This window comes from Ahaetulla prasina, chromosome 2 (assembly GCF_028640845.1).
Source record: "Ahaetulla prasina isolate Xishuangbanna chromosome 2, ASM2864084v1, whole genome shotgun sequence".
In the NCBI taxonomy this organism is placed as follows: Eukaryota; Metazoa; Chordata; class Lepidosauria; order Squamata; family Colubridae; genus Ahaetulla; species Ahaetulla prasina.
In genome coordinates this window covers 161585144-161611752 of record NC_080540.1, presented here as the reverse complement: position 1 = coordinate 161611752, position 26609 = coordinate 161585144, and the positions used below count along the sequence as shown (strand labels likewise).

The 26609-nt window shown below is 43.7% G+C and overlaps 2 protein-coding genes across 5 annotated transcripts; one reads left to right on the top strand and one right to left on the bottom strand.

Annotated features, from left to right (window-relative positions):
- Nucleotides 1–1123: 1123 nt before the first annotated feature.
- Nucleotides 1124–26609, bottom strand: TARBP2 (TARBP2 subunit of RISC loading complex). 4 transcript variants are annotated; one of them, XR_009153902.1, is made up of 10 exons: nucleotides 26372–26608; nucleotides 24616–24785; nucleotides 22887–22992; nucleotides 18816–18896; nucleotides 17671–17743; nucleotides 15444–15561; nucleotides 14291–14418; nucleotides 11504–11690; nucleotides 11005–11160; nucleotides 9449–9585 (listed from the first exon to the last, which is right to left on the bottom strand). XR_009153902.1 is itself a non-coding variant. In XM_058173461.1 (9 exons), the coding sequence occupies exons 1-9, from the start codon at nucleotides 26599–26601 to the stop codon at nucleotides 1440–1442; spliced, it is 1146 nt and encodes a 381-aa protein (XP_058029444.1). In that variant the 5' UTR covers nucleotides 26602–26609; the 3' UTR covers nucleotides 1124–1439. The 4 variants fall into 4 exon arrangements, 3 of the variants coding, with proteins under 3 accessions (XP_058029444.1, XP_058029443.1, XP_058029445.1); XM_058173461.1 differs by lacking the exons at nucleotides 9449–9585; nucleotides 11005–11160 and adding an exon at nucleotides 1124–1492 and having other exon boundaries at nucleotides 26372–26609; XM_058173460.1 differs by lacking the exons at nucleotides 11005–11160; nucleotides 18816–18896 and adding an exon at nucleotides 21756–21836 and having other exon boundaries at nucleotides 9084–9585; nucleotides 26372–26607.
- Nucleotides 1507–7989, top strand: NPFF (neuropeptide FF-amide peptide precursor). The gene is made up of 3 exons (XM_058173463.1): nucleotides 1507–3994; nucleotides 6433–6563; nucleotides 7656–7989. The coding sequence occupies exons 1-3, from the start codon at nucleotides 3614–3616 to the stop codon at nucleotides 7780–7782; spliced, it is 639 nt and encodes a 212-aa protein (XP_058029446.1). The 5' UTR covers nucleotides 1507–3613; the 3' UTR covers nucleotides 7783–7989.

Below are 26609 nucleotides of genomic sequence, written 5' to 3'. Positions count from 1 at the left end.
TGGCAACATTGCTCTATCAACATCCAGAATCAACTCCTGAGTTGAAACTGTTTTCTAAAGGAAGTTTTCATTTTGCTTGAACTGGAGGACCCATTAATTTGGAAAGTGTACTCCCCTCCCCAGATAACATAAATGTCTTTGCTGCTTGTGCCAAGAACTTCAACACTACAAACATTGCGCATCCAAATATGTCTCAGTTCCGTTGTCACTTTTGCTCAAAGCTCAATTCACATACGCTCTTTATGCAGCAAGAACTGTTATAAGAAATATTCAGGTGCTCAGATCTCAAGCTTGTGATTTTGTTCTTTGACACTTTTAGTGGAAGTTTTTGGGTGGTTGACCAATTCCTGACTTTCTTTATCCTGTTCAGAACAGACATCAAACTCATTCCTGGCCCTGGAACCGGGCTTCCTCAAAACTCTTTTCTCTTAAGGCACAAATGCTCCCAAGATTTTCCAGGAATTTCCTCAGTACTTCCTTTCAGCTTCTGTTTTCCTCTTTGTGATGTTTCATTCCCAAATACCTGCCTTTTTCAATAACTGATTTCTCTAAATGCAGAGAAATTGCAGAATCTATGTAATGCATTTCTTTCTACAACACCCTCCATGATTTCCTTGTTTAAAACACAGTGGTGGAAGGATGTGGCTGGGCATGATTATTACAACACCAATCAATTCAATGTGTCTTTTCTTTGTTTCAATAGGAAACAACAGGGAAAAGAGGGGGGTTGAGTCATAAGTGGAACATGGTATGCAGATGTCCCATAAAATGATGGGAACCAAGCCACAAAGTTAGTTGGAAAGCATCTATGGAAATGCTCAGTCATCCAGGTCATAGTTGTCACAAAGGTGCTTTTTCAAAAGGCAACTGGACAGTTTTTCCTTGAGGAAGAAGACGATGTTTTGTTTCTCCTCCAAGAAGCTTCATCGATTCTGGCAGGATGGCTGGGCTATGGAAGGATTAACTCTGACAGGAGTGGGGTAGGTTTGACTGCAAAGAAATATGATCCAACCTTCCCCCCCCAACCTATCAGAATTAATCCCTCCATATCCCCCACCATCCTGCCAAAACTGATGAAGCTTCTTGGATGAGCAGAGAAACTCATCTTTTTCTTCTTCCTCAAGAATAAGCTGTCCAGTTGCCTTTTGAAAAAAGCCTCTTTGAGTGTACACCTTCATGGAATCCTTTCCTTTTCTTCTTAAATTGGCTAAGTACAGGATCAAAGAGCCTATGGACATCTAGATGATTATTATTGGCCATACTGACTGGAAATTGTAGTTCATCGAAACCAGGTAGGTTCCAGAGTCCCCACCCAGTGTTTTAATATATATGAGAGCATCACTATGGAACCGGCTTCACCCCATCACATCAGCCCGTCCCACTCAGTCAGTCGGGGAATGCATGCTACAGAGTCCATCAAAGGTTTTTGACTGGCGGGGTCAAGGAAGAGGGCCTTTTCTTCTGCTGCCCCTACTTTGTGGAACATCTTGCCCTAAGAGTTGAGAAAGGCAATCAGTCAGCAAGCAATCAGTTTGAAACATGAGAAATATGTTTTTACATCTCCCTCCCTCCCTCCCTGTGTTGCCCACCTGCTGCTTTACCTCCTTCGGTTTATTCACCACCAGCAGGACATGGCGCCTACAGGCCATTTTTCACTGCAATATAAGTTTATCGTCTGCTTCTCCACCCAGAGATGTATCGCTGATAAACAAAAAGCTGTACCTTGTGCAGCTTATTCCCTGCACTGATGGATACCAACCTGTCCATGGTGCCAATGCAGGAAAACACTTGATTGTTATTGGAAGTATTAATCAGCTGCTTATTAAGCCTGCAGGAAACACAGCCCATGAATTAATATGTGGTCAGATGGATCCATCGTTTTCTCCTGTTGCCTAAGGGTTGTACAGAAAAATCTCACACAAACACATAAACACTTTTGCACCGGAAGCAGACTTTTCTTATATGAAAAGGCTTGGCAGGAAGAAATTGGCTTTGTGTGAAGTGCTTTAGCATGAATGAAAGCCATATATTGTCAATGGAATTTCTTCCCTTTCAGGTAAAAATTCTAAGGATCCAGGAACAAATCTAATTCAGCCAACATGCCTCTCACATTCAGATTCAAAAAATGAAAGATTGGATATATGTATATATCATTTATATCTATCATTTATCATCACCATCATTATCTCTATCATCACCATCATCTCTGTCTGTCTATCTGTCTGTCTGTCTATCTATCTATCTATCTATCTATCTATTTATCTTAGTGAAAAATTTTGGTTAAAGCAAACTGTGTTTTAGTAAAATATGAGAATCCAAACAGGCATATGTGTACAATCTCTTTGTTAGGACTATCTGTAGCTTATTTTATCTGCAAAAGATACAGCTAGTCAGAAACTGCACCAGGTCCAAATGTCCTTCTGGGGCTCAGGAATTTCTGTCACCTGGGGAAGCCAAGGCAATGAATTCTGCAAGAGAACTGGCTCAGCTCCTGCTTCAAAGGAAATGGTGCAGTTTTGCATGGCTTGAGTTTTCTGGAGCTGCCAGACAATTTCTTCCTGAAGAAAAAACTTGCCTTCTCCCTCCATGCTCTCCCCACTCCTTCCCGAAGCAAAGGCACTGCGGCTCCTTGGCTTTGCCCAGTCCTGACTATCTTGCTCCCTGCACCACAAGGTGCTTAGGTTGGGCATAGTAGAGAAAATAAATCTAATAAATAAAATGGACATTCTATCCGTTTGCTCCCTGATCGTTGGATCTTCAGGTCAAACCCAGTTCAACTCTTTGACTAACCCCATCAAATCTAGGTTGACTTTCCATCACCCATCTCCTTCCACTTATGACTGTAACTTTGTTGCTTGTATCCTTATGATTTATATTGATATTGTTTCCTGATTGCTTATTTGTAACCTATGGCTATCATTAGATGTTGTATCATTAAGTGTTAAATTTGTACCCTATGACTATCATTAAGTGTTGTACCTTGATGAACGTATCTTTTGTTTTATGTACACTGAGAGCATATTCACCAAGACAAATTCCTTGTGTTTCCAATCACACTTGGCCAATAAAAAATTCTATTCTATTCTATTCTATTCTATTCTATTCTATTCTATTCTATTCTATTCTATTCTATTCTATTCAGCCCAAAATTTCTGTTGCTAAGTGAGACAGTTGTTAAATGTTAAGGTGGCTGGGCGGTGTAGCCCTTCAACCAGGCAAACTCTCTGCGCACTCACACACACACACCCTTCCCCATCCCGTGTGTTGTAAATGGCTTTCATTATAAGCGTGCTTTGCCGACGTGAATGCCGCAGGGAAAGCGGGGCTTGTTGAAAAGCGGCTGGCGGAAAAAAAACACCTGACGAATGCCCCGTCCCGCGCAAGCCTATCTTGGAGGCTCTAGTAGACCCATCAATCCAAGCCGGCTTGCAGGAGACGATGGGAGTAGTGGTGGTGGAAAGTGTGTGGGGAGGGGGGGGGTCAGCGTCCCAATCGCCGGCCTCGGTTTCCCCGGCTCAAACCACACAGCGTGGTAAACAAGCAATTAGCCGAGGCGTCCCACTAGGGCCGAAAAGAGCCATTCTGCTGGATTTATCCTCGCAATAAGCGCGCAATGCGGCCCCAGACGGCAGCGGCGTTCGCCTCTTGTCAGGGACCGTCGCGGTCCCACTCCGCTCGTCACGGGGAGCTGCCGCAGGGCCCCGCAAACGGTTTCCGCCACCCCTTGTCATCAATCCCGCCCCGCGTCTGGGATGGCAGGAGATATAAAGGCGCTGCCAGGAGAAGGGAAGCAGGACGGGTGGGGAGCCGAGAGGCGAGAAGGAGCGGCGGCGCTTCCACCACCACCATGGACGCTTCCCGCCTTTTGCTAGCGCTGGCCTTGCTTTTCTCGGGCGGCCTGAGGTCGGTGCGGAGTCTCGAGGAGGCGCTCGGCTCCCAAGAACTCTTGGCCGAAGAACCCAATGGCTACCGGGAGAGGTTTTTAGACTGGATGGTAAGTTGCTCCCCGCTCCCCACCCCGCCGAGGAAGCAGCCCAGCGGGACGCGGGGACTGTTTTGCCCTTCCATCTGCTTTCTTCCCGCCTTTCCTCGAGGGAAAAGTTTCAGCCGCAGATGTGGCTGAGGCGTCCGTGGCGAAGCTGCTTTTCCTCCTCCAAACTTTAGACCGGGGGTCTGTGGAGATTCTCGGTCATCCAGGTCAGGGGTCTCCAACCCTGGCAACTTTAAGCCTGGGGGACTTCAACTCCCTGGGGCATTCTGGGAGTTGAAGTCCACCAGGCTTAAAGTTGCCAAAGTTGGAGACCCCTGATCCAGATCATGGTTGTTCCAAAGGTACTTTTTCAAGAAGCAACTGGACTTTCTGGTTTTTCTTTGAAGACATTTGGCTTCTCATCTGAGAAGCTTCTTTAGAGCTACATCCCTGACCTGCATGACTGAATCTCCATAGACATTTAGCTTAGCAGGGATGTATAGTCGCCCTCCTGCTCCCACTACATTTCATCTTTACCACAACCTTGTAAGGTGGGCGAAGGAGAGAGAAACAAGCCTGAACTTGACCAGAGGAAAGCTTGGCTATAGATGTGCCAACTCCCACTACCCATCCGCTATAGCCAGGCTGCCCTTGTTACACCCATCCAAATGGGACAGTCGCTTGCACCTTTCCTACCAACAGAGACAAGGCATCAGCTTGCCAGTTTGGAGGTGAGAAGGTTAGCTGAAGCTCGACCAGGAGAGAAAAAACAAGCCTAACTGTGACAGGTTTATAGCTAATGGCCTTTGCTCATTTCTATTACTGAGTCCCAATCATTTTTCTGATATTTTGGGAACTCCCCAAGAAGGATGAACAAACATCCTTGTGATCCACCAAGCTCTGTGGCTAAACCAGATTTCTTCTTCTAGTTTCTTCTATTATTCTTCCTCCTATCTGCTATCAGTTCCAGACTCAGTAGGTGGTCTTAAGAAAGTAGTAATTAATTTTGGTGCTAATAAAGAACTGGGATAATTCTGTAGAGCTCGGTCAAAGGGGTACAGTAAACATCTGCAAAGTGTGTGGAATTATTTGTGGATTAGGACACATTTATTTTGTGACTACCGTGCTTGCTGTGTATAGAACTTAGAATGCTGCAACTTGAGAATTTCACATTTTTTCCGAAGCATGATTCCAGCAACAAAAGGCATAAGGAGGTTCAAGTTGTGAGAGCTTGTATGTTGCTGTTCGCCATCCTTACGCTAGTAACAAGCATCCGTGTTTGCCTACGTATTGTGGACATGTGCTCTAATGAGTGACCACTCGATAAATAGTATACTGTATATATACCTTGTTTCTGGTGTATTTGTGGAAATAGCTTCCTACGTGATTTTTTTCACAAGTTACACAGTTGATAAATATGACCTTTAGGATGTCTTTTTAGAGGAATTCTGTTCTTTTTGTTATATGGCTGCTGTTGGGAAAGGAACATGGGGAAAAAGTTCCCTTTAGGAATCTTAAAACTGTCTTGCTGATCAATGGGCGCCTTCAGCTGACTAGAATGAAGAGGCTTCTTTGCTTCCTGGTGTCTCTAAGGGCATGTTTGCAGCAAGAGAATTCCCAGCTTGACATAGCCTGTCATATTCTGATATGGAGGCATCAGTTTACCCAAAAAGTGTCCTTGCAAATTCAGGATTGATAGGCAGCCTATAAAGACTCACAGTGTATTAGGGGCTGAAATAGAAAAGCTACAGGTTAGCTGTGCGTTTTAAGAAACACGCAGACTGAGAGATAAAAAAACAATATAGCCAGGATCCAACTCAGAGTCATATTTCTCTTGTTATAGGTACTGGACAAAAATTAAACCAGAATGTACTTTTAAGATTTAAATCTGAAGCAGCCTTGCCAAGCCTGATGCCCTCAAAACCTACCATTGCTAACCTGGCTGGGGAGGATGGGAGCTGTAAACATATACAGCTGGAAGATGCCAGGCTGTAGAAGGCTGATCAAAATCTAAAGGCAAGGTATATTTGGCTGGGTTTGCATAACACTTAATGCATGTTTGGGGTTTGCAAGGTACTTACATTAACACATTATCTAGGTTTCCCAACACATTAAACTTCCCATTTAAAATCAGTCTAGGATTAAAACTAACCAAGCTTAACATGTCGCATGAATGCAAACCTTTGATCTTTAACTAACCGGGCTAGGCATATTGTGTGAATCCAGCCACTAAAGTAAAAGCAAAGGGAAACAGCTGCCTTTATTTTGTTATGGTGCAGGATAGATCTTCTCCAATACATAGGTCTTCAAGCTGAAGCTACAGTCAGCATGCAACACCTACATACTGTTCCTGCTGAGTTGTTGTCTTGGGACTTCATCTGACCTGTTGCACCTTTTAAACTTGGGGCAAACTCTCCTTCTGTCCAATTGCATGCTCTGAACTCCAGGCTTTCTTCCTACAGCCACAAGAGGGTGAGGACCACACTGGTCAGAGCTTACCCGATGACCATCTGCTGGGCATCCTTCTCCGTACATTGTTCCATGCTGTGCAGAGATCTGGTCGCAGCCCTTCCTTCCTATTCCAGCCACAGAGGTATGATTGATTACAGGTTTATTAAGCAGAACTATGTATTCAGGTGAAATAGGAGCAAATACGCAAATGGGCAATTTCAAAGTTTCATTTCTGTCAGTTTTCTGGATTTGATTTGAAAAACATTTTTTCAGTGGTTGCGTTAGAACATCCAGCTACTCCTCTGGCAAGGCTACTTATACTTTTCATCCAAATGATGTGCTATTTGGAGAGATTTTGCTAACCTCTTGTGGCATCATATCTTGTAAATATCAGGCAACAGCTTCACAATTTAGAGGTAATTAAAAGAGAACAAGAGATGTGTAACTGCTATCCAATTAGAGCTTTTCAAAATGTTTGTGTGTGTGTGCGTTTTTGTTCTTTTTTTATGTCCTTGCGTGTGCTACATGAACTAAGGTCAAGTGCTAGTTCCAGCTGTAAGAGAAAAATTAACCAAGGTTGTTTTACTTTACTGAATTCCTGGCTTACACCTTTGTACAAAGCAGGAATTGTGTTTGAAATAAATTGCTGACTGACTTTCTGTTGTGTTTATTCAGCAATTGAATAGTGTTTATGTTACATCCTGGTTTGAAACTAACAGCAAGGCAGAAATTGGGCAAAATGAAATTGAATTTTGGTTCGTTTTTCCTCGAGGCTATGAAGGGAAAAACATGGGGAAATCAGAACGGAGTTCTTTATGCGTCCCTCTGCTGTTGCTACATACAACTTCTGGCTTACTGGTGCAAATGAATGCTGCCTGTCCGATACAAAGCAGTACTATGAAGTGCACTCAGAACTGAATGAATAAATGATCCATTTGTTGGCATCCCTATTCATGTATAACTCCAAGGGATGCCTTTCATCTTTTCACCTTTCTGTCCTTTAAAAAGAACTGATTACTTCCTGAACCACAATCCAATTCACTTCAGAGTCAGGTCCTGGAGGCAAATGGTACCTATAATTCATTGTTTCTGAGCTTTCTGGAGTCATTTGACCAGCTAGTGCTGGAGATAAGATCAGCGGGAGTATTACTCTGATTTCCCCAAAGAGGACCCAGTTTGTCCCTTCAGGCACTGCATTCCCTGTGTTGCTCTCTGCTTCTGATCCTTTCTATAGGTTTGGCCGTGAAGTCAGGACCAGCAGTTTAAGAAGCGCTGGCCGGATCAAACCACGGGCTTGGGATTCTCTGGCCCCTCAGTTTCTGAGTATGGCTGCCCCACAACGCTTTGGCAAGAAAAAATGAAGCTGGAAGTAGCAATCCAGAAAAAATAAACACCAAAAGTAATTGCTTCCTGGATCCTGGCAAACTGGACGCGAGCCACACCTTAATTTTCTGCTTCTTTATTTCTGTGTCTTGTCACTCAGCCTTATATGAGTGGCCCATCCCTGTTAAGGACCTGTATTTTATTTGTTGTCAACAATAATAAAACAACATTGTTACATCTTGGAGGATACTGCAGTCCTTTTGTCATTTAAATTAGCGGTAACTCTCTGCAATTGATCTCTTCAGCTACAATCTTCATTAGTCTTGGTCTACAGGATCATTGAACAAGGGATGAGGGGAGCTGTACTTCAAAGTATCTATACAGTGCTTTCTGTTAGGGAATGGTATTCAGTTCTAAGGGGGGGAATGAATGGCACATTTGGAAAAAGAATTACAGTGAAAATTACCTGTGCCTTCATAGGTGAGTACATCTACGTAAGTGAAGTCTGCTTTTATGCAAAGACTTCCTCTTCCTCCTCTGTAAAATGCTAAAAAAAATTGTCTGTTGGTCACAGTGGTGTTGGATATTGGCAACGCCTGTCTGGGAACGAGTCTTTAAAACATTGCAAAATGCAGATTCTCCCCAAAATGGATTTTGCACAATGCATAGAGAATTCATTACACTGAAAGATTAATATCCTATTCTATATCTCATATGTCCAAAATAGCTGAATAATACAGCTCCTAGAATAAGAGATCTGTAGCCCAATATCACCTGACTCCATCTGAACTAGAAAAACCCAGTTGCTGTTTACGGGACCAGTTACCTGTTCAAATTCTTTCCTTGGGTTGGGACTGCACAATATATCGGAGGAGGAAATCATTTCTACAAAAATGAATATTGGTTTGAGGAGACAGAAGACAATCTAGAGAAATTAAGTAAAAGGTGAAATTGTTTGAAACTCCATTTTAAAAAAAGAAAAATGCTTTCTGGACACGAGAGGGAGGCTTGAGGGACAATTCAAAATTTCTTTCCATACCTGAGTGGTACAAACTGGCTTCCCAGAGGTTGCTGGACTTCAATCACCTGGAGAAAGTCTGTTGGTCTTTGTGGGATTTACAGTCTCAGCCCCTCCCTCCCGATAGAAAATAAGCATGCGGGTAAGGGGATGCTAACTTTTCACCCTCAAGTATGCAGGACTGCGTCTAAACCAGCAAAGATCACAAATAGCTCAAACAGTCTGAAGGTTTCTGGCTTATGGCATATGGTGAGGGAGGTACAGCTCCCTTGTATGCGCATGCCTGATTCCTTTTAAGAATTGGGGATAAAACAGGACAACTTTTTATTTTTTTAAAAAATCCCATTTTTTTATTGCAACTCCCAAACATGATAGAAATCAGTCGGTGCTTATGTCCCGGAGAACAATAAGGGTGACCCCAAGTGAGCAAAGAGGCAGGATAGCCTCCAGATGGGTGGTCCTTGCCCCGTCAGGAAACAAGGCTTTGTAAACCCCATCACTGCTGCAACTTCGGCCAACTTTTTCAAAGTCTTCCAGTTCAGCCAACTTCTTCCAACCCTCCTTTCTTGCAGCCCCATCAAATTGCCTTCCTGTCACGTCGATTCATGAGAGGAAAACAAAATGGCCTCCTCAATGGATCTGCAGCATTGCCAGACGCATGCCTCTCACTTGCCTCCAGCCATGATTTTGAGGTACTGAAGGGCATTGCGGGCAGCATCAGCGCGGGCAGCAGTGCGGGAATTGGCTGAGCCGTGGCATACTGTGGCTGGCTGTGTAGATAGCTCCACCAAGCACTGGTAGAGGCCACTTATGCTCGTCTCATCTGTGAGGGGGGGGAAAAAACCCATTCTGTTACTCAAACCAGAAAAACAGCAACCTGTTGCATCTGATCTCATACAGTCCTTGATTTACAATCATTCATTTAGTGACTGTTCGAAATTACATCTGCACCGGAAAAAGTAACATGATCATTTTTCATATGGCTGTTGCAACATCCCCATGGTCAGATGATCAGAATTCAGACAGTTGCTGATATTTATGACAGTTGCAATATCTTGGGATGATGTGATCACCTTTTGCGACCCTCTGACAAGCAAAGTCAATGAGGAAACCAGATTCACTTAACAACTGTGTTACTAACTTAAACTGCAGTGATTCACTTAACAACTGTGGCAAGAAAGGTAAAATGGGGCAAATCTCAACAACTGATTGTTTAGCAACGGAAATTTTGGGCTCAATTGTAGTCAAAGATCAAGGACTACTTGTATACTGATTATTCTTAATTCAGATGAAAATATTCTTAAAATGGAAGCAGAGCAACAGATAAACAATATCTAAAAACCTGGCAATTAAAACAAGGTAACAGGACAGAAAATTTTCTTAGCACATAGCTATGATAGTAAAGAACTTACAGATTCATCTAGTATGGTCAATGGCAATTTATCTCGGCCTATCAAATTAAATGGCAACTGTCTGATCCTGCTTTTGAGAGCTTCACCAGGCAACCTGGTGAGTTACTGTAGCACGGTGGTGTTAATACAATAGTGTTAAAATTTTGCTACAGTCATGTACTTACCAGACAGCCTAAGGAAGGGATGGGGAACAAGTTGACTCCTAGATATGGATGAATTGCAAATTCCAGGTGGCTTAACTATGTATGGACATGCTGCAAGATACTCAAGCTTGTAATTCTCATCCAGAAATCTGGGGAAGGCAAACCTATTCTCAAATGAAATGCCAGGATGTGTGCAATACAGCAAAATATCTAATCACTAAAGTGATTCTTTTACATTTCTGTTACTCCGAATTTTAAATGTTTTGGGAAAATCCTACCTTAATAGGCAGAATAGGTTTGTCAACTGTGTTTCTGTTCATATTTCCATTCTTGTTTTGAAACTACTTCTAGAAATGATGCATTTCTAATTTTGCTTATTGAATTAGAATTTAAATTAAATATTTTAAATTTTCATTCTGCTCAAGAGCAAATACAACTTCCTTGTAGAGCTAGTCTGCATTGTATCATGACTATTGCCCTTTAAAAAGAAAGTAGGAGCAGCCTGCTTAAGTTTATTGTACCAGAGTATAATGGTGTCATTCCTAAAAGATAGCAGGACGTACTTGTCAAAATAGACAAACAAAAATCTGCCTGACTTGGTGATCACTTCAATATTTTCCTCTTTTACATCTAATAAATATATACCTAAATTAAAGCAGACTAACATTGCAGTACCAAAATCCTGACCTTATTTGGTTTGTGTTCCAAGTCAATATTTCTCTTTCATGAAGCCAAACGTTGATGTGATCCATGTAGCTCCAAGCTCACCCAAGTTCTCTCTGACTTTAAAGGATCATTCTAAGCTTGCCTGGCCACATTTGCTTTCAGCCACCCAGTTGCTCACTGTGCAATTGGGAAACACAAAGTTCCATTTGTAAATGGACAAATAAATAAGGCTATCCTCATTGAGTGTCTACAGTTGGAACCAGCAACTCAGTCATTAAGCAAAGCAGATGGTAAGTGAAACCGCTCCTGTGCTTATGATCTTACTTCAGCTTTCCTTTATTTTACAGACCTGCAAAGGTACCAAATCGAAGGATTGGTTGTAAAGGTACTTTTCTTATCAGCATTGTAAAGCTGGCCACTAAATGAAGCAGTCACTAAATGAGGACTCCCTGCAATGCACAGGAGGGAGGAGACAATTCACACAACCTTTATTAACTCTAATCTCTGCCTCATTCCTTACCAATATCAAGGTAGCTGATATCAAAACTCTGCTCTTCGGAAAGTTCCTTCAAGAGGTTGCAGAACCCGGTATTGAAGATTCGATGGTTTTTCAGATGAAGAATCTTCTCTCCCACTGAGTTGCGCAGGGAATCCCAGGTGCAACCGGATCCCCGACTTTTCATCCCATCCAGTTTGGTTCCTGCAATCTAAGTAGGAAAAAGTGTTCACGGAGGTTCTGCTTTTTTCAGAGATTTCAGCGTACAGTAGTTCTGCTGTTACACAATTATCCTTAGTTTTCTGCCTCTGTTCTTTACTAAATTTCTAGAGAACGCAGTGGTATTACCGGCCCTTCATCTAAAAATCAGCAGCTACCACTCTGCAGGATCTGGGAATGGGAACTGCTTGTTTTAAATTAGCACATTACTGTACTCCAAGTTCTAACATTCAAGATGCCCAAGATGCAGAAATCTGACAACATAACTGAGAACAAGGTTCTTACAGCATCAAGGGGAAATGCAACATTGCCCTTGGAGTTCAACTCTTTGAACCCAGACCCCAATGCGTTCTGGGAAATGCAGGCCATATTTCTGATTCCAATGATTTTTATGTGGACGCCAAACCTTTGAGGTCCATGAATGGCGAACTGGAGAGAGTATATATTCTGTTCTTAGTCTGGATGATTGAGCAGAATTCACCCCAGATATTTTGCTACTTAAGCCAAAGACAAAATATTTACTCCATCCTATTAAGAAGTAAACTGGTATACAAATGTAAGCCATAAAGCTGCCTAGCATAGCACTTCGTTACCTTCTTTCTCTTCCTTTCTGCCCGTATAAGAATACTTCTGTGCATACACAAAAGCCTGGGAAATGGAAGGGCGAATCTTTAGCCTTGTTCAAACCATGAGTCAGAAGAGAAGAGGAGAAGAACCAGTCCTCGGTTGCATATTCAAAGGACACCTGTTTATGCTATGTTTTCTATCATATTGGTCGACTTGTTTCCCCAATTTGTTGAAAACAGTGCATGGGATGTTTCTGGCTCACAGGAAACCTCCAAAATTGCCACTAAATTGTATTTTAGGGACAGAAACTGATGTACAAGTGATGTTCATCTTGTGTGGTGCCCATTACGTCTATTTTTGGACAAGCAGGATTATCAGCCCTGGAGGCCATCTTTCTCTTTGGATCTTCAGGACTGCCACATTTAGTGCATAGGCCTGTTGTGGGAAACTGGGAGGTGGGGGTTGCATGGAGTGGGTAGAAATAGATAGCCAAAGTAACATTCTTTTCTCTGGGCATCAAGGACGCTCAGCCTGCACCTGTAGAGGCGTGACTGGGAAACATCTCCAGTTGGGACGGTGGATTGATTGGACCATGTGATGGACATGTGGGTGCAGGGGAAGGGACTTTGACTTTCTTTTGGGTAGGGAAAACCCGAGGTGCTTCAGATTCGGGTTTTCCCAGATGTGCCAACATGACAACTCTAATAAAATGGAACTTTGAGGAACTGTTGGCCTCGGAGTTTTTATTTGGTTGGGGGTGTTACTTGGAACCCTGACAAGGACCTCCTGATGGTGGAGCCCTAGTCACCCACAGGTGGGCTATTGCAATCTGCCTTACATGAAGGCTGCGCTTGCAGGCCACTCAGAAGCTATAATTATTGAGTCCAGACTAAAACAGTAGAAGCCGTAACGAGCATGTCTCAATGCTATATGCCGAAATGTGGCAGAACCACCGGCTGAAGGGGAGGGAGCCCTTCTAGGGGGAGTAAAGAGACATTCCAATTTAGAGTCTGTTGGGAGGTGAAACATCTGAGGTCAAACCCTCAGGTCAACACCTGCAATTTCCCAAGAGAAGGCAAATGGTCTGGTGAGATTCTTGTAATATAGTGATCAACAATAAAATATCTATTTGGACCTATCCATGAGTGGTTCTGATTGTTTGTGCCTGTTACCACGGGGCATTGCTCCTCTGCAAGCTGCACTGGTTGCCAGTAGGCATCTGGGTGCAATTCAAGATCCTGGTTAACACCTATACAGCTGGACTACCTGAGGCACCACTTTCTCTTATGGTTTTTGCCTGTCTGGGATAAACAGCAGTTAACCAAAGAGAATGGATACGCCCTGGGCTACCTCAATTAAACAATCCATTGCATTGGGACCACACTTTCTTGTTGTGGTGCCTGCCTTCAAGAACGGCATCCCTCTAGAGATTCATGTGGTTGATACTGTGATTTTCTCTCCAAGCCTTGGGTTAAGTTGGGTGCCGACCCCTTATACAATTTCATTTGTTCCAAGGGATTGTCTTTTCCCAAGGTACATGTGTGCTTCTTCTTGTCTCTTCTTTATTATTACTATTTTTACTTTCAGAGAAGCAGGACAGCCTTCTAAATCCATAGAAAATTCATCACATTCTTGAGAAATTACTAACAACATTTAAAACCAATTTAGTTTTTCTCCTATCTAATTGGCCCAGTGCAAGCCAAGTGCAAGCCAAAATGCAGAGCAAAGATGTGAAAAAGTTTTACATCCTTGAGATAATAAAATTTTCACAGAATCATAGGAGGCTTGTGGCAAGCTACTACCGTTTTACAACGCCAGGGTTGGCAAGTTGCATTCGCTTCGGAATGCATCTTGGGCAGAATATTTGCTATTTACTGAGTTTTATATCTGCTTTTTGGAACAGATGTTTTGCATTTTTGCAGGATTATCAGTGAACTGACTTCTTTGTTTAAATGAAAACACATCCACATTTAGAGAGACTTTGGTCTTTTTTTCTCTATTTTTCAGTGTCACGTCAAGACTCACAATAGAAAACTGGTCCTCTTCCATTTCAGCCTCACTCCCCTCCCGTGGATCCAGAGGAACGTTATGGATCCGAACCAGCATCTTTGCTGCAGCATTGCGTTTGGCTAGCTTTTTGGAAGTGCCACTCCCTGGTGGGAAAAGAAAAATTGGAATGGCAATTTGAAAACAGGACTGATATATTGATCCTAAATTAAATTTACCCCAAACCCTGAATATAGGTTATAAAGACTTGTTTTTTTAGGGCCTTTCAGCCAGCTCCTTGGAAGGTCTCATATTGTACATTCCTGTATCTTTAATTGGGTGTATGTGAGTGAAGGATGCTTTTGCACATTGCCTTTTGATTTCCCCCATCTTGTTTTATAAGGGCACCATTCCTCCTTTCACTTTAAGCCTGTTATTGGGAAGTTTCCCACTCTTTTAAAAAGGCCTTTAAAAACACCAGCGGGATTGCTGAAGGAACAAGTCAACAACACCTACACAATAAAAAGGAATTAAAAACTAAACAGATTAAACATAGGTGGATTTAAAATTCTTTGCTAACATCTTATGATATTTATTTATCGTATGACTTATCATACATGGACTTGCAATATATATTAAGATTTCACCTAGATTAAAAAAACACAGTAAAATATTAACAGGTTCTATATTCAGCCTAGGGCAGTGTCGGCGAACCTATGACATGCGTGCTGGAAGCGGCACCCCAAATCGTCCTGTGAAGAATGCATGGCCTTGCTGGCTCCTAATCCACGTCCCTGTGATCACACGCGCGCCGGTCAGCTGGCCGTCGCACGCGTGGGAGTGGTGGAACCCGGAAGAGTGGCGTTCTGGCACACATGCGCAGGCTGGCACCCGACCTTCTGGGTTGACATTGCACGTACGCGTGATGGCCAGCTGTTTGTCAGGCGCGATTCCATGCCGGTATCTGGGCGTTTGGGTGCCAGCTTGTGGATGCGCGATGGACCGCCGCTATTCCAGGTATCGGCACTCCCGCACGCGTGAAGGCCAGTGGGGCCGCGCATATCTCGCGGGATGGTTTTGCATGCCACAGCTGGTCATGATATGATCCACAGTTTGACATGGGACTCTGCAGTCACACTGAAGGGAGGATGCTCTGCCCCTTTTTTACAATGACTATCTTATGATAGTATACCTATTTCAATAAACCTTTCAACACGACAAGTCATGGTGAATTCCTTGCGGTGTGCTGGCCCGGATTCCTGAGTGACGGTGTATTCTGGGAGTCGCCAGCCCTTCTGCACCACCAGTTCCTGGGGAAAGAGGCAGATTAGAAAAAAACATTCCTCTCTGGATTCTTAATGGGAGGGGCAGATCTGGCCCCATTGTTCTTTTGGTATTTGTAAAAAAACAACTTACTATATTTAGAAACTCGAATATATAGTATAATGCAACCATCAATTAGTACAATGGTTGCATTAAGTTAACATACATTTGGCTGATAACTGGGAGAAGACTCAAGCCAGCTTTAACTAATCTTCGCTATGGTCAAATATGGTTACCACCAGGAGCCGTGGTGGCGCAGTCATTACAATGCAGTATTGCTGCAGGCTACTTCTGCTGGCGGCCGATTGTCAGCAGATCGGCAGTTCAATCTCACCGGCTGACTCAGCCTTCCATCCTTCTGAGGTGGGTAAAATGAGGAGCCAGATTGTTGGGGGCAATAGGCTGATTCTGTAAACCACTTAGAGAGGGCTGTAAAAGCACTGTGAAGCGGTATATAAGCCTAAGTGCTATTGCTATTGCTACAGGTTGGATCAAGACAACTTGGAAAGCTAGGGCCACAGTAAATGCATTTTACTTACAATATGAGGGCTGAGAAAACTGATTTAATTTACCATTGACTTTTTGAGATGGGGCATGTGACTGATTTCATCATACGTGACTGGTTTTATTCCAGAGCTGCAAGCCCATGTTCCTTCTGACTAAAAAGCATGATCCCAAAAGACCCATACATACTGACAGGTTGTTTTCCTACAATAGTTCTTAGGCTTTCCTCCAAAACTGCTCCACTACCTGAGAGTCTTGGAGAAGTACTGGAGAGGATCAGATCAGGAGTGAAATGCTCCTGATTCAGACCGGATCGCCTAATCCGGTAGCAATGGTGGCGGGTGGTTCGGAGAACTGGTAGCAAAAATCCCTGCCCCCCCCCATGCCCAGCTGAGCCACGCGATCATCAGAGGGATTGGGTTTTTTTTACTTTTAAAAGCATTTTTTCTTTGACCGAAAAAATGCTTTTAAAAGTTTTTAAAAAAAGCCTCCGATGATCGTGCGGCTTAGCTAGGACCGTCAGAGCCTTTTAAAAGCATTTTTTCCACAACCTCTTCGGCCGAAGAGGTTGTAGAAAAAAATGCTTTTAAAAGCAAAAAAAAAAAAGGTGGCCATACCCACCCAGTCACGATCTTCCCACCAAACCATCTTCCCACCAAACCATGCCCACAGAACCGGTAGCAACAAATTTTACATTTCACCACTGGATCAGATGGATGTGACTATGTGGTTGATTCCCTATTCCTGCCCTCTAAATGTTGGCTAATGTCTCATTTTTAAAAATCAGGGCCTTGAAAGCACTGAAATTAGGTCAGGTATTCTTGCCTAAGCAAAAGATGAAGCGAAAGGAAGGAGAGGGCCTGAATTGCCTGGTTCGCAGAATAGGTTACAAATGAGAATCAATGTCAGACACGCAGCTTGCATGCCGGCAGCATAGATCAGTGGTTTCTATTACAAAGCCTGATGCTGAAAGAGAAAGCTACAGGTAGTCCTCGACTTACGACCACAATTGAGCCCAAAATTTATGTTGCCAAGTGAGAAATTTGTTACGTGAGTTTGGCCCCATTTTACGACTTGTCTTGCCACAGTTGTTAAGAGAATCCCTGCAGTTGTTCAATTAACTGTTGTTTAATTGTTTTTTTTAATTAATTGTTGTTTAATTAATTAATTAACTTCAGGTTGTGAAGTGAACCTGGCTTGCCCCACGGACTTTGCTGGTCAGAATGTGGCAAAAGATGGTCACATGACCCTGGGACATGGCAACCGTCAGAAACGTGACTCAGTCGTCAAGCACCCGAATATAAACCATGTGACAATGGGGATGCTGCAACGGTCATAAAACACTTTTTTCAGTGCCGCTGTTAACTTTCAATGGTCACTAAGCAAACTGTTGTACGTCGAGGACTACCTGTACACTAGAACCTGCATCCATGTGAGTTTTCCCCTTCCCTTTCCTGGTGTTTACCCAATCTATATTATGGAAATTGTATTCAGTGCAGTGGGACAGCACCCAAATTGAGGGAAGCTGATCAATGCTGTCAGCAGAAAGTACCTGAGGTTGCAAATATATCACAGCCAAGAAAACTGCTTACCTGTAAGGCCCCAACTGGATTGCACTCAGATTGTTGTGGGGATACTGGGGATTTTATGTCCAGCGGAGAACTTCTGAGTAAAAGATGACACAAAATAAAAAAAAATTCTCCCCCAAAGCGTTGCTAACTCAGATATCCGATGCACACTCGCCCACTGCTAATTAAAGGCACAGTAATTTTTTTTCCAGGGAGCTGCCTGAAGGGCCCTCAGAAAGAAAAACTTTGCCTGGAATCTACATTTGACTGCAAAGAAAAGCATAAGCCAATCAGTCTAGGTGTCAACTCGTGAAACTTCCCTAGCCTGCTCCCGAGCTGCCATAGGCAGGGGGATGGGGAATCGAGCCTCGCAGCTGCATCGAGGAATCTGCACCTCAGTCAAAACAATGCACATCCTAGCTGGCCAAAGTCAAGGCCATCTCCACAGAAGCTGATAATGGCCAGAGGGAGTGACTTCTATGACCCGCAAAATTGTTTCATTGGAGAATGTGACTGATGACACACCTTGGGGGGGGAGGGGGAAACAGGGTCAGAGGCCAGGCACGAACTGAGTGGGGTCAGAGCTGGCTTCACTAGGTCTGTGCCAATATGGCACTCCTAACAAATAATGGGATTTTTCTTGAAAACTGGTTTGAGGCTTCTCCTTTTATTAGGGCTGCGGTCGGAACTCTACCCTAGGTTGGAGGGGGAAATTCATTCAAGATAAACAGGTGTGTTTTACATAAGGTGAATCAGATAAGAACCACTGGTGTTTCCAACAGCAAACCAGACCTGTGTAACTAATCTCAGAGTACTCAGAGTAGCAAACGAAAAGGGGTACTTTCCATATATCTGCATCCTCTATGTCTGCCCAATCCTTCCCAATCTACCCACCTTCCAAGTGAGCTAGATCTCTGCCCCAGAAAACCCATGCTTAGCTTGGAATTCTAGAAACTGAAATCCAAACCATCTAAAGGACACGATGGGGAAGACTGTAGGGAGTCTGTGAAGAGCAATAGGGGCAAAACGGCAATAACAAGCACCAGGAACACCGACTCGGAGAATCCAGCTTGTTCTAGCAGAGCAGTAATGGGCTTTAGGGAAACAGGAAGAGTTTAAAGCCATTCGGCTCACCCTTTGTATTTTCACTTCAGTAATTATCCCATTACCTTGGAGAGGCTGCTGGTAGGATGGGTACAGGCACAGCCACCGGAGCAGTGGTCAGAGCCAAGGGCTCTAAAGAAAGAGAGCTTGAAAATAGAAGGTGAAAATATTACAGCACGTTCAGTAGCAGAAATCCATACAGTGGGAAAAGCTTTTGAAACGAAATCAGAGATTGCCAAACTTGAACTGCAGAATCTACTTTTATTACTTTTGTCCTTCCAGAATATTTCCTCTACCCAAGCTTCCTTTTATTGCTTAATGTCTGCCCGTTAAACTACTCTAATCCCATAAACCTGCTGAGACAAAGGTTTCTATCTGGTGTCTGGTTCAATGTGTTGTGTTAACCCAGCCATTCTATTCGTTTATGGTTCAGCGTATTGCGTGAACCCAGAAACTGAGTTAGTTCAGGAGTTAATTCAGCTGACTGGTAGTGTAAAGAGCAGCCCATAGATCCATGTGCTGAATAAACTCAGTGTTCATTCAGTAGCACACAGTATAACATCATGGAAAAATGAAATCTCAACATGACTTGCAGTAGAGCTGGATCAACGATATTTCATACTTTGGCCCAGTAAAAGCCAAGTATTGTGATGCAAAGTGAAGAAACATACATGAAAAAAGTTCAGAGTGCAGATTTAAAACAAATGTTTTCAAAGAATGTTTAATGTTTTCAACAGTGCAAGAAATATATTGCAGCCTTGCCTAATTCCAGCACTTGGCTACCGATTTGTCAAAATAGAACTAGTTCTTTTTAAATGATGAATAAATGCAGAATACCGGTGGAAATATTGCATTGCCAGTAGAATTGTAATGCTGTGGCAGAACAAGCAACCTAGAGGCTTGTTCATCATGGAGAACACAGAGATTACAGCTCTTTTGCTGCAGTCCTTTTGGTCTTTGGTAGCTTGCTCAAATATACCCCAAATATATCAGGGGCTTATTTACCTGCCCATCATCACCAATAGTAAGAAAATCCCCATCTTTATCCAAACTGGACACAAATTTAAGTTTTTGAGATGAACCAAATATAAACAGTGCTAGAGACAGAGGATGCCCTGGTACTTTTCCACCCCGGACCACCCCAATGAAGTTGTTGAAGTGCTGTCCCGGTGTTTGGAAGCTGTACGGGTCTGGATGGGGAGAAACAGGCTCAAGCTTAATCCTCCAAGACGGAGTGGCTGTGGATGCCGGCACCCGATTCAGTCAGCTGCAGCCGCAGCTGGCTGTTGGAGGCGAGTTACTGGCCCCAAAGGATAGGGTGCGCAACTTGGGTGTCCTCCTGGATGATCGGCTGTCGCTTGAAGACCATTTGACGGCCGCCTCCAGGAGGGCCTTCCACCAGGTTCGCCTGGTTCGCAGTTGCGCCTTCCTTGATCGGGATGCCTTATGCACAGTCACTCATGCGCCTGCTACCTCTCGCTTGGATTACTGTAATGCTCTCTACATGGGGCTCCCCTGAAGTGCACTCGGAGGCTTCAGTTAGTCCAGAATGCAGCTGCGGGTGATAGAGGGAGCTACGTAGCTCCCATGTAACACCGCCTCCCGCGCAGACTGCACTGGCTGCCTGTGGCCTTCCGGTGCACTTTAAGGTGTTGGTTATGACCTTTAAAGCGCCCATGGCTTAGGACCTGGGTACTTACGGGACCGCCTGCTGTTACCACACGCCTCCCACCGACCCGCACGCTCCCACAGAGAGGGACTTCTCAGGGTGCCGTCCGCCAAACAATGTCGGCTGGCGGCCCCAGGAAGGGCCTTCTGTGGGGCTCCCACACTCTGGAACGAGCTTCCCGGTTTACGCCAAATACCTGACCTTCGGACATTTCGTCGCGAACTCAAGACTCATCTTTTATCTCGCTGGGCTGGCTTAAATTGGGATTTTAATCTTAAATTTATTAATTTTAAACGGGGTTTTAGTATGGTAAATTTTAATCACTGGGCTAATTTAAATAAGTTTTTTAAATCGTATTTTAAATTTGTATATTGTATTGTCGGTTTTTTATTATGCCTGTACACCGCCCTGAGTCCTTCGGGAGAAGGGCGGTATAAAAATCAAATAAAATAAATAAATAAATAAATAAATAAATAGGTGTCAACTCGTGAAACTTCCCTAGCCTGCTCCCGAGTTGCCATAGGCAGGGGGATGGGGAATCGAGCCTCGCAGCTGCATCGAGGAATCTGCACCTCAGTCAAAACAATGCACATCCTAGCTGGCCAAAGTCAAGGCCATCTCCACAGAAGCTGATAATGGCCAGAGGGAGTGACTTCTATGACCCGCAAAATTGTTTCATTGGAGAATGTGACTGATGACACACCTTGGTGGGGGGAGGGGGAAACAGGGTCAGAGGCCAGGCGCGAACTGAGTGGGGTCAGAGCTGGCTTCACTAGGTCCGTGCCAATATGGCACTCCTAACAAATAATGGGATTTTTCTTGAAAACTGGTTTGAGGCTTCTCCTTTTATTAGGGCTGCAGTCGGAACCCTGACCCTAGGTTGGAGGGGAAAATTCATTCAAGATAAACAGGTGTGTTTTACATAAGGTGAATCAGATAAGAACCACTGGTGTTTCCAACAGCAAACCAGACCTGTGTAACTAATCTCAGAGTACTGAGTAGCAAACGAAAAGGGGTACTTTCCATATATCTGCATCCTCTATGTCTGCCCAATCCTTCCCAATCTACCCACCTTCCAAGTGAGCTAGATCTCTGCCCCAGAAAACCCATGCTTAGCTTGGAATTCTAGAAACTGAAATCCAAACCATCTAAAGGACACGATGGGGAAGTCTGTGAAGAGCAATAGGGGCAAAACGGCAATAACAAGCACCAGGAACCCCGACTCGGAGAATCCAGCTTGTTCTAGCAGAGCAGTAATGGGCTTTAGGGAAACAGGAAGAGTTTAAAGCCATTCGGCTCACCCTTTGTATTTTCACTTCAGTAATTATCCCATTACCTTGGAGAGGCTGCTGGTAGGATGGGTACAGGCACAGCCACCGGAGCAGTGGTCAGAGCCAAGGGCTCTAAAGAAAGAGAGCTTGAAAATAGAAGGTGAAAATATTACAGCACGTTCAGTAGCAGAAATCCATACAGTGGGAAAAGCTTTTGAAATGAAATCAGAGATTGCCAAACTTGAACTGCAGAATCTACTTTTATTACTTTTGTCCTTCCAGAATATTTCCTCTACCCAAGCTTCCTTTTATTGCTTAATGTCTGCCCGTTAAACTACTCTAATCCCATAAACCTGCTGAGACAAAGGTTTCTATCTGGTGTCTGGTTCAATGTGTTGTGTGAACCCAGCCATTCTATTCGTCTATGGTTCAGCGTATTGCGTGAACCCAGAAACTGAGTTAGTTCAGGAGTTAATTCAGCTGACTGGTAGTGTAAAGAGCAGCCCATAGATCCATGTGCTGAATAAACTCAGTGTTCATTCAGTAGCACACAGTATAACATCATGGAAAAATGAAATCTCAACATGACTTGCAGTAGAGCTGGATCAACGATATTTCATACTTTGGCCCAGTAAAAGTATTGTGTATTGCAAAGTATTGCAAGTATTGTGATGCAAAGTGAAGAAACATACATGAAAAAAAGTTCAGAGTGCAGATATAAAACAAATGTTTTCAAAGAATGTTTAATGTTTTCAACAGTGCAAGAAATATATTGCAGCCTTGCCTAATTCCAGCACTTGGCTACCGATTTGTCAAAATAAAACTAGTTCTTTTTAAATGATGAATAAATGCAGAATACCGGTGGAAATATTGCATTGCCAGTAGAATTGTAATGCTGTGGCAGAACAAGCAACCTAGAGGCTTGTTCATCATGGAGAACACAGAGATTATTTAAGCTCTTTTGCTGCAGTCCTTTTGGTCTTTGGTAGCTTGCTCAAATATACCCCAAATATATCAGGGGCTTATTTACCTGCCCATCATCACCAATAGTAAGAAAATCCCCATCTTTATCCAAACTGGACACAAATTTAAGTTTTTGAGATGAACCAAATATAAACAGTGCTAGAGACAGAGGATGCCCTGGTAATTCTTAAAATTAGTTCTCTAGAACTATCCCAAGCAGGTAAGTCCCTCACCTGGCTTCATCCAGCGGTGTCGGCTCTAACATGTTTCCTCCCTTCAGGAGCCTGAGTGCTACTTCTGCCGCCTTATGTTTGGCAGCTTTTTTGCTAGGTCCTTGGCCTGAAAATAGGAAGGAAAGAGATGCCGATACCAAGCCAAAGTCAGAATGAGAACTTCAAAATGAGTGAAACATTTATTATTTCCTGCCAGATGATAAGAAATCAAGGGGGCATACATGGGGATCCCTGAAATTTTCCATAGGCCTGGCCCAGCCCTACATAGCTTTAGTAGCGAGGAGTTAAGCAGGTTACAGGAGGGATTCCCAAACTTCGGCTCAGGACATCCCCGCCCACCCCCAAGGGAGAATTGCAAATAACTTGGGGGAGGTCATACTTTTTAAAAAACCCTGAATAGACTTGTGCAGACAAAGTAGGAACATTAAAACTCATTCTGGCCCTCCTTTCTCATTTTGCCTAGCACACTGTGCAACTGCAATACAACAAAGTTTAAAAGCTGCTGTAATAGATACATTAAAAGTGTTTATTTTTTTAAATGCTCATTTTACTACAAGCAATCTATTTATCCTTTATCCTATCCTAACATCAATTAAATCATTAGTTTTATTCAGAGGGAAGTCGCGCATACTCATTGAACAATTCAGGGGGTCAAAGGATCACAAAGTTGGAGAGATGGTGTAGAGCTATCAGTTCTGGATTGCAAAATCCACTAGTAATCACCAGGGGACATTTATATTTTTACAGGGAGAACCTGGGGGCTCTATTATTGCAGATGTTTTTTTTTAAAGAATTATACCCAAGTCTAAATGATATTGTGAATTGGGACACAATTTAAGGCAAAATCAGCAAATTTTTACTGGTTACAATATATATATATTTGCTCTCTCTCACATGCCCCCCCCACCCCACAGTTACTCGCATCCTTCTCAACTAGGCTGGCACCACTAGCCAGAGGGGCAGAAGTCTGGTTCCAAAGATAACTCAAAGAGTAAGTTTCAGGACCCCCTTTTAATCCTCCAAAGTCCTTGTGTCAAGATTGAACCACTTTGCCTTTCAAAGTTTAATGCGTCTTAACTTGCCAGTGATCTGGGGGGAGGGAAGGAGGGAAATGGAATAAGAATATATGCGGAGATTGTGAGAGCATGGAAACCATCAAGGTCACCGCTGCAGGTGCTGGAGAAAAAGATGGAGTGTTCCCACAACAAACAGACGTCTCATAATTGGACAATGTGATCACCCAGGGGTGGGGAAATGGGGAAGCTATTGTTTAATTAGGCAAACAATTGCGCGGGGAAACCAGAGCTGATTTTGTTTCTTCAGTACCAATATGGTGTATCCAATAAAGTTTTACTTTTGGGAATTCAAAGCTTCCGAGAGTGTTTCCTTGATTTGGGTTCACTAGTTGGACAACCGACACCTTGTTTTGTTAATTCACAAATCTGGTAGCTGTTAACAGGACTTGGGGAGGGATTTTCCATGTGCTCAGGCCCAATTTCTTTTGTCCGATTCAGATGACTTTTTCCTAGGTTTCCTTAATGACTGAGTTCCTTCTTAATTACTTCCCCTAAGAATTTTTTAGGTAAGATTCCTTGCTTTTGTCTACTCTGCTTAATTAAGTACCTACTTTTCCTATTTAGGTATGGCAGCTTCAGCCTAGTCTCACAAAGACCAATGAAAAATAAGGTAAACTGGTTCATCAATATACTTATTCTTTACCGCAACTAACCGGTGCAGCTGATGTCACCAACTGTGACACGAAAGGTGAAGTTGGGCTGATGTGCTTGTCCTTCAGCTTTCAGTAAGTCATAGACGGGTGTTTTGCCTATGCGTGTCCCATACTCTTGTAGCAGGCTGATCGGGGTCTTGCCAGGATTGGACGCCAGCATTTGCTCTATACTGAGGGAAGCATGGAGATTGAGAGGAATATTAGAGCTATTCTTGCCTGTTTTCAATGTGTCTGTATCTACTGTGATCTCATACTTTACAGCAACTTTTCCCAGCCTGATACCCTCCAGGTATGTTGGGGAACAACTTTGACTCCCCAGCTAGCACAATTTACCAGAGGTGTTAAAAGGTGTAGCTCAATATACATGGAGAGCACCAGACTGAGGAAGACTATTCTATAACAAAGAATGACCATCTTTCTTTCAACCCCATTCCAAAGTATCTCCATCTTTACCACTGACAGAATTTCCACAACTTTACCACTACTAAATTTCCATAGTGAGTTCCCCAATGAGAATAGGATTAAACTCTTCATTAAAAGATTTACTACCAAATTAACTCTCCCATCTTCATCTGTAGAAAAATCCAGTGAGAATAGAGTATATTCAAGTAGAATAGAAAGCACAAATTTATACCCCTATGACTGCTTTGATTAAACATGGAGCTATCATTTATTTCTAATGCCCAGAAATCAATGACACCACATAAGGCGGTGTTTTGGAACCAACTGGACCACAGTCCAAGAAACCTATTTATCTAAAGTATATTTGCCCATATAGTATGGCTGTATTACTATTATCCGTCTCATCTGTTCCACTATCTTCTCTTATTGGTATAATTATTCTGAGTATTATTTTGCTATTCTGAGTATTATTACTTTGTTGTTTTGCATGTACACGAAGAGTTTATGCACCAGAGACAAATTCTTTGTGCGTCTAATGGCACTTGACCAATAAAGTATTCTATTTTTATTCAGTCCCATTCCTGCTTTTAAGGCAGTAAAGTTGAAGATACCCTCAAGTTTAAGCTTCAATCCTGGTGACAATAGGGACTTAATTATACTGCTTTCTTAAGTATGGAAGTCAGCTTTCTTGGTGGCCTTTCATCCAAGGACTACCAGGCCCATCCCTGCTTATCTTCTAAGCCCAGACAAAGCTGCCTGGGAATAGCACGCACGACCACACTGTACATTATGAATTACCCCATCAGCTAAACCTCTGTCCCACGTATTAAAAAGAAAAGTGCAGATTCTGTTTAATTCAAAGTTCTGTCCCATTCTTCCCTGACCCCTCTCCCCCCCCCACACACACACATACGCAGCCCACACACAACTTTTGCTTTCCTTCTGCTGGATCGGGAATGTCACATAACAACTCAACCGTCTCGCGACCCCAAGGATGGAACAGCAGCCATAACCAAAGTTTAACCGTGCCAAGCCTAGGTAAGGACTTCGATTCTCATCATCCTCAGCCAGCGGCGTGCTGGGGGGTGTCAGCTAAACTAACGAGATGGTCTCTTTCCCCACGAATGCTGGCTTTTCCAAGGCCCAGGATATCTCGCCCCACCCCCACCCCCACCAAACACGCCTTCTACTGCAGCACGGTGACCGATGGCCGCTTGGGCCTTGGGGCCCTTTGGATCGTCGCAAGGGCACCCGAAACGCGGTCCTTGAGGAACGGGGGGAGGGGGGCGCGCAAGGGGCGGGGCTTGCCCCTTCGTCTCCTAGCAACGGTCCCAAAAGAGGCGGTGTCATTCACCAGGGGAAGCTGCCGCAGCTCCTCGGGCTCCCGCAAGGCTCCTCCGCCTCCTCCTCCTCGCTCATTCCCTCCTCCTGCCCCGCCGCCGCCGCCACAACTCCTTCCACCCTCCAGTCCGGCTCACAAAGGCCGGGAGAGAGGAAGCGATAGTCTCCTGCCGCCTCGAAAAGGCTACGAGGCGCATCCTGGATGCTGGAGTCCACGCGAAGACTACCGCCACAAGGCAACATTGGCCAGA

Coding starts and splice junctions, on each gene's coding strand:
- NPFF (XM_058173463.1), top strand. CDS start 3,614: ATGCGGCCCCAGACGGCAGCGGCGTTCGCCTCTTGTCAGGGACCGTCG. Junction 3,995..6,432: donor AGAGGTTTTTAGACTGGATG/GTAAGTTGCTCC, acceptor TTCTTCCTACAG/CCACAAGAGGGTGAGGACCA. Junction 6,564..7,655: donor TTCCTATTCCAGCCACAGAG/GTATGATTGATT, acceptor TCCTTTCTATAG/GTTTGGCCGTGAAGTCAGGA.
- TARBP2 (XM_058173460.1), bottom strand. CDS start 26,601: ATGTTGCCTTGTGGCGGTAGTCTTCGCGTGGACTCCAGCATCCAGGAT. Junction 21,837..22,886: donor ACACCGCTGGATGAAGCCAG/GTGAGGGACTTA, acceptor TCTATTTTCAAG/CTCTCTTTCTTTAGAGCCCT. Junction 14,419..15,443: donor TGAAAGGTTTATTGAAATAG/GTATACTATCAT, acceptor TTTTCCCACCAG/GGAGTGGCACTTCCAAAAAG.